The 10,290-nt window shown below is 43.4% G+C and overlaps 2 protein-coding genes across 2 annotated transcripts in view; one reads left to right on the forward strand and one right to left on the reverse strand.

The window, feature by feature from the left end:
* The first annotated feature begins 278 nt into the window (after positions 1 to 278).
* Positions 279 to 5,778, forward strand: LOC130565629 (G-protein coupled receptor 6). The gene is made up of 2 exons (XM_057352539.1): positions 279 to 2,379; positions 2,920 to 5,778. The coding sequence occupies exon 2, from the start codon at positions 2,935 to 2,937 to the stop codon at positions 3,913 to 3,915; it is 981 nt and encodes a 326-aa protein (XP_057208522.1). The 5' UTR covers positions 279 to 2,379; positions 2,920 to 2,934; the 3' UTR covers positions 3,916 to 5,778.
* A 2,842-nt stretch (positions 5,779 to 8,620) lies between these two features.
* wasf1 (WASP family member 1) overlaps positions 8,621 to 10,290 on the reverse strand; it is a 29,164-nt gene continuing 27,494 nt past the window's right edge. Inside the window, exon 10 of the mRNA XM_057352540.1 lies at positions 8,621 to 10,243. Coding sequence (XP_057208523.1) covers positions 10,086 to 10,243 — 158 coding nt within the window. The 3' untranslated portion in view covers positions 8,621 to 10,085. The remainder of the gene's footprint in view (positions 10,244 to 10,290) is intronic.

Consider the following 10,290-nt stretch of genomic DNA (forward strand, 5'->3'; position numbering starts at 1 on the left):
TGTGTGCGTGCGTGCGTGCGTGTGTGTGTGTGTGTGCGCATGTGTGTGTGTGATGTGTGTGTGTGTGTGTGCGTGTGCGCGTGTGTGCGCTTGTGTGTGTGTGCGTGTGTGTGTGTGTGTGTGCGTGCGTGCGTGCGTGCGTGCGTGCGTGCGTGTGTGTGTGTGTGCGCATGTGTGTGTGTGATGTGTGTGTGTGTGTGCGTGTGCGTGTGCGCGTGTGTGCGCTTGTGTGTGTGTGTGCGTGTGTGCGTGCGTGTGTGTGCGTGTGCTCACTCTCTCTCTCTCTCTCTCTCTCTCTCTCTCTCTCTCTCTCTCTCTCTCTCTCTCTCTCTCTCTCTCTCTCTCTCTCTCTCTCTCTCTCTCTCTGTCTCTCTCTCTCTCTCTCTCTCTCTCCCTCTCTCTCACTCTCTCTCACACTCTCTCACTCTCTCTCACTCACTCTGTCTCACTCTCTCTGTGTGTGTTCTGCTCTGATAGGGACGTCCTGTAAATTGTCTGTCATGAGAGAGACAGTGAGACAGTTGTTGAAGAAGGCAGACGGTTCCAGGACGAGTGCTGTCACTCTATGACAGTAAAAAGGACTGAAGGTGCTGGATGAGCTGATCTGAGACCTGTGAACAGAACATTCATCTCACGAGATCTATTTTACAGTCCCTTTAGATGAAACCCTTTCACAGCTCTTTCAATAGCTGAATGAATCTTACATCTGTGGCAGAAAAATCCAGATACACAGACGTACAGTACTACCATAATCATGCATTCACGTGACGCTCCTCATCATACTGTTCAAAGAGAATCATTGAATATGCCTTTACTCGCAACTATTGTCACATCTTCCATTTGTTTGCATTTTCATGGAAAACAGACAGTAGGGATGGGCGACATGGCCCTAAAACTCTCATTGCTGCTATTTGTTGCGATAACGATACAAATGACGATATATCTATAACACCATCCACCGCTGAAGTGCATGTAGTCTAGAGCCTCAGAAACACAAACATTCATCAAAAAGTCAAACTTACCCCAAGTCAAACGGCTCCTAAAATATACCTACAGTATTTTATTTGTGTAAATATAAAATATAATAGTGACATTCGGCTTCAAAAGGTTGTAAAGAAAAATGTAATTAACTTAAACTCAATAAACACATCATGTCATACTTAAACTGTATATATACTATTGTTGGGCGGAAACGATCGATCGCATCACGCTGTCAATCACTCTCTCTTGAACTGTGTGAACCTTCTCTTCTCACAGCAACATACACTGAATCTGTCTATGACTCGCGCTACAGAAAGAGAACAGAGAAATGCGGATAAAAGAAATCTAATTAAATAATCCATGCTTTCATACGCTCATAAACGTATTTAAAATAACGTAACACAAACTCGCATGTGTACTGTATGTGAACAGGCAGCAGTGCTGTGTCGCTGTGAGAGCACATGTGGCGCGAGCTGCGCACGGGACGCTCCGTTCATCCTGTACATAACAGGCAAGAAATCATACTAAACTGTTTGCGCACGCGCGCATAACATCTAACGAATGTTTAAATAAATGCTTTTAGCCAAACTAAATGTTGTGGTGTAACGTATTATGACTATCAACGAATACTTAAACGAATTAAATAAAACGAAAGTGAAACTAAACATGAACTCGGATGCATCTACAGTGCCAACCTAAACGAGATTTAGAGCTTTAGTGCAAACTCTTTCTCGGCTTCACGTCCGCCCTCCGCTACACCCGTTTTCACTTCACATATGAGCTGTGAATGGGTCTCACAAAGAAATACATCATCAACTAGAATTTATCGTTTATATCGCGGAAAGACTAATTCCTATCGTGTGGAGAATTTCTACCGGTATATCGCAAACGATATAATATCGCCCATCCCTAACAGACGGTTGCCGTTTCTTCTGTGTCACTCAGATCGTCACATGTTTTCTCTTCATGTTCAACACTGTAGTTTTATTGTAAAATAATCTTTTCATTGTCAAATGTTTATCTAACTGTTCTTTTTTAAAGTTCAGCTCGTGCGTTGTTGTCTAATGCAGTTACACTCGGTGTCGTCTGAGCGTGCACGGTTTGCAGTTGAATCTGTGGTGTTATTTGTCTCTGTGATATCTTCATGAGCGCTACGCTGAAGGGCGACGGGCTGCTGACGTCACCGAGCTTTATTAGCCACTGCTCGGACGCGCGCCCGGCATTCACGAGCGTATGGCTGAAGTGTCCGCCGACCCGCGCGCACCGCACGGCACCGGATTCTGCGCTCATGTCCGGGAGTCGACACAGGAATACGGGATTCACCAGAACGTGGCCGAGACGCTTTCACCATCCCAAAGTTTTACCGCCATCTGCTCTTTACTTCATGTGAGGGGAAAGGTACGAAACCGATCGCGCGCATGTGCCCGTTTATCAGTTTGCGAGCGCGTAATTCAGCACCGCGGAGAGCGCCGCCCGAAACGTTCTCTCTCCGTGCACGTGCAGAGTATAAACGATAGAATTTCACGTCTTTAAATTACGTTTTTGAAAGACTGTTTGTGTCTTTGTCCACGTGAAGACTGAGGTGGATTGTTTGAGAATCGTGAAGTGAATTGAGGTTTGCGCGTTATTTCGTGTTGAGCACGGACACGTCCGTCTGTTGTTCTCAATGGAGCCAGATGTATATTTGAAGCTTGCCAGTGTGGACGGGTCACGTGGCATATTCGTCATTTGTATTTTTCTCCACGTGAATCAGAGAGTAGTTGTAGTGTTTCTGCTCAGACTTAAAACGAAGCGTAACGTGACCAGAGCTGTTCGCGCGACTTATTTCAGCACCGTGGACAACTCCAGCTGTTCTTTATTCAACTGATTCGTATACATGTGGTCTGCGTGAGAGTGGCACGTGTGATTTCTCATCAGATGTTCTTCTCATCTCTACAGGGTGTCTACTGAGCAATGAACGCAAGCGGGGCGGTCAACGAGAGCAGCACGTGGCTTGAATCCGAAGCCTTGGATGGCAACGGGAGCATCGCGCTGTCCTCCACGGCCCTGGCGTTTCACGTCAACCCGTGGGACATCATGCTGTGCCTCTCCGGCACCGTCATCGCCTGCGAGAACGCCATCGTGGTGGCCATCATCTTCTACACGCCCACCTTGAGGAACCCCATGTTCGTTCTGATCGGCAGCCTGGCGACGGCCGACCTCCTCGCCGGGATTGGATTAATTCTCAACTTCGTGTTTCGGTACGTGATTACCTCGGACACCGTCAGCCTCGTCACGGTGGGCTTCCTGGTGGCGTCCTTCACCGCCTCCGTCAGCAGCCTCCTGGCCATCACCGTCGACCGCTACCTGTCTCTCTACAACGCGCTGACGTACTTCTCGGAAAAGACGCTGCAGTACGTGCACCTGATGCTGGTGGGCAGCTGGGGCGCGTCTCTGTGCCTGGGGCTGCTGCCCGTGTTGGGCTGGAACTGTCTGGACGACGCGTCCACCTGCAGCATCGTGCGGCCCCTCACGCGAACCAACCTCACGCTGCTGGCCGCCTCCTTTTTCCTCATCTTTCTTCTCATGCTCAGCCTGTACTTCAAGATCTGCAAGATCGTGTGCCGCCACGCGCATCAGATCGCCCTCCAGCAGCACTTCTTCACCACCTCGCACTACGTGGCCACCAAGAAGGGCGTCTCCACGCTGGCCATCATCCTGGGCACCTTCGGGGCGAGCTGGCTGCCCTTCGCCATTTACTGTTTGGTGGGAGAGCGCGAGTATCCTGCGGTGTACACGTACGCCACGCTGCTGCCCGCCACCTACAACTCCATGATCAACCCCATCATCTACGCCTACAGGAACGCTGACATCCAGCGCTCCATCTGTCTGCTCTTCTGCGGCTGTTTTCAGATGGCCGGCTCGCACCGCTCCAGATCGCCCAGCGAGGTGTAGCTCCGCGGCCGTCTCTCGTGATGACGCCACACAAATGACTGTAGTGCCATTGCACTTTAAGAAGGACGCCGGAGCGGTGCGTCGATCTCCGAGCGCTGCGAACAAGACTAACCACACACATCATGAATGTTTGTCTAGAACTGACGGGTTGCACTTGACTGTACAGTTCCACATGCCAAAGCAGTATTGCGTAGGCCTACGTGTTTGGAGAGTTCTTGTGTGAGGGGTTTTATATGGGCTGGTGTTGTCTCTGACTGTATGTTTTATACATGAACACAAATAAACCAAGAGTTGAAACCACACGTGACGGTTGGTTTCATGCCGTTTCGTGACGGTGACAGTGAATGAATGAAGGTGTGAAGAGAGAGATTTATCAAAGCAGATGTGAGTATGGAAACCTAAAGGATTCTCTCGGTGTTTCGACATCATCATCACAGATAATATGCTACGTGTTGGTTTTGACGGCTCAAACGAAAGCCTGACGTCTCGTTCGGCACCTGCTGTTTCCTCTGACTGCAGTCATGAGTTCAGTAATGAATGTCAGACAGTGACATCATCTGTGATCTGTCGTCTGGGTCACCGAGCTCCTGTAACACAACTCAAACTAGAGTTTCCATCTGTGTCACTGAAACGCGGCACTCATGAAGCACCAGATATAAAACATGTCTGCAGTTCACAGCGTTCAGCCCAAAATAAGAATTCTCTCATTTATTCACTCTCATGTCATGTCATACCTGTGTGAGTTTCTTTCTTTCTTCAGAACACAACAGAAGATATTTTGAAGAATGTTGATCATCAAACAGCACTGAACTCCATTGACTTCCATCGTGTGAACACAAAACCACTGAGACGTTTCTCAAAATATCTTCTCTCGTGTTTTACCCGAGAGTCACATACAGATTAAAACCACATGAGAGAGAAGAAATGATGACAGAATCATCATAATCCAGCTTTTCTTTCTGTCGAGGTTTTCTTATTTCTTGCAGCTGTGACATAAAACTGAGCAGACGTGTTTATTTGTGCACACACACACACACACACACACACACACACACACACGTCTGGTTTATTATCCCCGTGGGGACAGTCCATAGGTGTAATGAGTTCTATACTGTACAAACTGTATATTCTATCCCCTATCCCTAACCCAACCCCTAAACCTAAAGATCATAGAACACTTTTTGCATTTTTAGATTTTCAAAAATTATCATTCTGTACAATTTATAAGCTTTTGTGCCCATGAGGACCTCAATTTTGGTCCCCACAGTGACACGAGTCCCCATGAGTTGTGTGCATTCAGGTTTAGGTCCCACCTAAACCTAAACCTGCAGTGATGGCTGCCCACTGCTCCGGGTGTACGTGTGTTCACCACTTGCTGTGCGTGTGTTCACTACTCTCTGGATGGGTTAAATGCAGAGGTCACGTGTCGGGTATGGGTCACCATACTTGACAAATAGGTCACTTCACCGGGATATACAAACATGAACACACACACACTAAGCAGGGCTTGACATTAAGCGTTGTCATGTGGTTGTCCTTCGGACAAGTAAATTTACAAGTACAAATACTACTTGTCCAAAGATAAAAAATGATATTTCATTTGAAGTGTCAATATAATTGTTTCGGATCCTGATTGGACTAGTTTGCTTCAGTGTTTTACCTAGTGTCCGCTGCGGCCACCTAACTGTGTTAATACTCTCCGTGACTGCTATAGCACAAAGGCAAGCAGTAATTATTATTAGTGTCAGGGCTGTATGTTAACTTTTTGAACATAGCACTGGTGCTACAGAGGCCAAACAGTTGTAGCACAAGTATAAAACGTCTGTTGCCATCATTAAAAAATATGCAAGTGCAGTTCATCACATGAATACACAGGAAACTGACAAATGACATTAATCTTACATACAGATGGGTAAATTAGGGCCATATAAGTTTTTGTTTATCTAAAAAAAAATTCTACATTCTGTGTATTTATTTTTTTACTAAACAATAGAGGTACCGTATATTGGTCCACATAAATTACTGAAGTAAGTATTGTGTTATTATAGTAAACTGCAGTAAAATGCATAGATACAATACTGTTTTTGAACCTTACTACAGTGTTTACTACAGATTATCAATTTACTACAAAAATACAATTTCCTTTAGCAAATACTACAGTATTTTTCGTTTGAGTGTTCAAGTTAACAGGCGTTTTATTTTGACGGGAGACGCGGCTTGAGTTGTAGTGTGTCTGACGATAGCTTCACTCTCAAACAGTAAAATGCATGCAAAATAAACCCTCGAAGCAGCTCTGGGGATGAAGTTCATGTGTTCATATCCTCATACAGTGCAGACGCAGACAAATCCTCGACCATCACTCGTGTAGTGTGTTAATCTGTGCACCTCATTCACTCAGAACAAGTTACGTTACTTGTTACGTAAAAGTCTCCCTCACTTGCCCATACAAAACATTCACTTGTCCCGGACAAGCGTTAACGTCGAGCCCTGCACTAAGTGACTGTTATCAGAAGCATGTTTGAACAGACACACACGGGTGGTGGGGATGCCCTGAAACAGCTAACAGTGTTATAAAGTCTGTGTGACGTGTTGAATCTCTGAACAGTTTTCACGGATGACGTCCTTGATTCCAGAACTGTGTGCGGTGCATCACACACCCTCGAGCTCTGAACCCCGCCGCACGTGAAACATGTTTGAGTTTCATGACGTGTTGTCTACAAATCTGACAGATTCAACAGAACACAAAGGATCACATTTATCTCCACATGTCATCTGTTCAGAAAGTGTTTCATGTGTCCTGGTGTTTCTTCATCTTCGTGGAGATTATACCGTCGCTGGACACGAGGAGGTCAGACTGTGGTCATGTCAGCTTGTGTGAGTGATGTCACAGCTAATGAAGGTTTGTGTTTGGTTGAAACAGCAGGCAGGCGTTGTGACCCTTTATTAAAATGTCATCATCACGTCAGTGAGTCTCTGCGACACAAACATTTATAACCTCCTCTGACTTTATTACTCTCATGGCTGAGCTTTTCATTTTGAAAGGAGATGAAACTTCTGTTTTCAAGTCTCTCTGGTTTCTGATGTGTCGGCGGTGAATGTTTCGCTCTTCAGTATTTGATGCCATGCGCTGCCCACACAACCCACACGAACTTCTAATGCGAGACCAGTCATCATAGCAACGCGCGCGCACAGACACACACTCTGCGTTCCGATTCGCCTAACGTTACTTATACTAGCCCTAATAGTAGGTAGTGTTTTTGTGTTGGAATAGTAGGCACTTTTGAGTGCACGGCAAAAGAGATTTCACACACTGGGACATACTAACAGGAAACGGAAGTGGCCGTTGTTGCCTAGACAACATTGTGGCCAATAACTGTCACACACATCAAAATACAGCTCTTCTTTCCATTAAGGTATTTATTCATTGATTATTTCTTATGTAATGTTTACTGTATACTTACATTTCTTCATTTGGTGACGCATCAGTTATATAATTTATTAATGCAGCGGAGCGTCACTAAACTCCGCCTACTCGCGGTGAGTTGTGGGTAATGTCAGCCGTTTTTATTTATTTTTGATTCATCAATAGGGTAAATTACAATATGTAATAGTACAGAATTGCACAATGCAAATAACCAAACAAAAACACATCAGTTATACATCTAAAACATTAAGAATTTTATCCAGTAGCCGAGATGTCTTAACAGCTTTGCTATTGTTCCGTAATAATATGAAAGAATCATACAAATTCTTTATATCTGTGGAAAACAATCTACCATTTGGTACATTTGACAAAAACTTTGCTTTATGTTTATGGTATTTTCCAAGTAGAATAAGAATTTTAAGAATATTATCTATTTCCAAAGAACCATCACAATCCAAAAACAAGACCATTTTGTCAGTTATATTAATAAACTTATCAAACGTCTTAAAAATCAACAAAGAGATCCTAAACCAAAAACTGTTGGTACAATTGTTTCAGACTTATCTTTACAAAAACAGCACACTGGTGAAAACCCTTCTTTAAACGTTGCAATAAAGTCATGACAAGGATCATATCTGTATAATATCAGAGTGTGCATCATTCTGCGTTTCGAATTTCCTCCGGAAGTAGAAGTAGACCATCCGGGAATCTTTGCAATACTACTTTCAACATACTACGATTTGGGACATATGAATTCTACTTTCGAATATGATTAGGACGGTACGCATGGACAGTGATATCATCATCACGCGTGCTCTTTATCATTCCATTTACATTCAATTTCATTTTAACATTAGAAATAACCCAAATTATAATAAATCTCAAGTGTTGGCGTGTTTTATTCATCTAAAGGATTATAGAAATGCTGTACGCGCGTGTCCTGTTGTCCTTACAGTGAAGCAACATGAAACCAAACACATATGATCAGACGAGAAATGAGTGGTTTTTGAAACATTTTTGTGTGAATCTTACGTAAAAACCCATCGCATCACACGTTTCTCACGTGATCACATGGGTCTGTTGGAGAAGTGCAAAACGCAAAGTTCACACACATGTACACACATTGTCGTGTTGTGTTGTGAGATGTTTCCTCGCACATCTTTGTTTCTGTCTGTGATCTGTAGGGATTCGATGAGGTGTGTTGATCTGACTTCATGCAGAAGAGAACCAGAGCTGAATGTGAGTCACATCTTCACGTAAGCTACATTTAAAGCTTCTGTGTTATGTCTGTTCACGCCTGCTCTGCTGTTTTATTTGTTCAATGTATTCGTCACACGTCACACAGATTGAATGCAGAACATCAGCGTTGTGTTGTTATTGCGTAACGCTGCAGCGACCCCCACAGGCCATCTGACACACTGCAACGCATCCCTGTGAAAATATATCATGCGAGTTTTTACAAACATGCCATTTACTGTCTGTATAAAGTAGACTGTATGAAGAGTTTGGTTCCAACATGAGATAACTCCGTTTTTATGATGTTAGCATGTTTTTATTCTGTTAGTTAGCTGTATTTTTTGAGTTATTGTGGCTTAAATCAAAACACACCAACTGCAGTTTGATTGATATTAATTGGAACGCACAATAAAAAACATGAATTTTAAACACGGACGCATCTCATTTTGGAACCAAACTCTTCATATATTATACATGTCCTCAGAAAACTGTTTAGTTGTTCTGTTGACAGATATGTTTTTACAGTAAAGTAATCATCCCGTCACACTGTCAGAACCTTAAAGTTGAGTTTTTATTCATTCGAGCAAACAGTTACATACATTACACGGCTTACAGTATTTTAAATCATGTTTCACTTCTCTTTCTGTTGGTTTTTTCTGGTTTAAAACATAGAAACAGCGAATGCTGGGAAATGCAGGCAGAAGTCAGAGAACAATACATTCAACTCCTCAACATTTATACAAAACCGTAAGGCAGAAAAAAGAGAACGTGAGTTCATTCAGACTGGACATCAACGAACAGACGGTCAGCTTTCAAACATGAGACATAATGTCATGGACAATCTCTGGTTTTATGTTTTGGCAAACTTTTTTAAATGGAATAAATTACAGTTGATCCATCACACTAGACACTTATAGGAAATGTTTGAAAAGTACAGTCACGTCTTAAAATAGCTCCTCAACTCCTCATGAAAATGACCCATACAGTTTTGCATTGTGACATTATTTCATCACGGCTGTGATCATATTTACCACAGAACTCACTTCTGAATGGCGAGAATAAGAAAACAATGTTTGTCTGTTTTAATCCATATGATACAGTACTGTATTATGTTTTTTGATCATTTTATGATGAAAATGTCACAATGCAAAAATTCTTAATGGCCTTAAAATATGCTTGATTTCTTTCTTTTTCTTCTCAGTTTTTTTGGAATGAAATGTGTCCCGGGTGTGTTTGTGAGTTTCCATGAGATTCATCCTGAGATTCTTTCATGTTTTCCCCCATCAGAACCGTCCGAGAAGCCGTGAGAAGTGCTGTAATGATATTGATATTAAAACTATGAAAAGCAGGAGTTGAGTTGATCTGACGAGATCTCTGCTGTTAACGACAGAATGAAAATGAAAGAATATGGTGGAATATGTGGTTAGAAATAAGGTGAAAGCAAAGCATTCTGGGAACATGTGACATCAGTCTTGATGTTTCCTGAAGAGATTGAACGGAGATCTTTCTGTCATTCCATCCAGTCGACTTCATCAAACTCAGATTCGTCCTCAGAGTCGCTGTACTCCACGGCGATGCGGCGAGAGAGGATGGTGGCCACGTCATTGCCCACACGCTCGTGTTTGGCCTCCTGTTCCCTCTGTTCCTCCACCTTCCTCAACTGAATACCTGCACACACACACAGGTCAGTTATTTCTCACAGGTTTCTCGTTCAG

Source organism: Triplophysa rosa, linkage group LG15 (assembly GCF_024868665.1).
Source record: "Triplophysa rosa linkage group LG15, Trosa_1v2, whole genome shotgun sequence".
Classification (NCBI taxonomy): domain Eukaryota; kingdom Metazoa; phylum Chordata; class Actinopteri; order Cypriniformes; family Nemacheilidae; genus Triplophysa; species Triplophysa rosa.

Bases quoted from the DNA above. Each gene is read 5' to 3' on its own strand.
- LOC130565629 (XM_057352539.1), top strand. From the start codon at position 2,935: ATGAACGCAAGCGGGGCGGTCAACGAGAGCAGCACGTGGCTTGAATCC.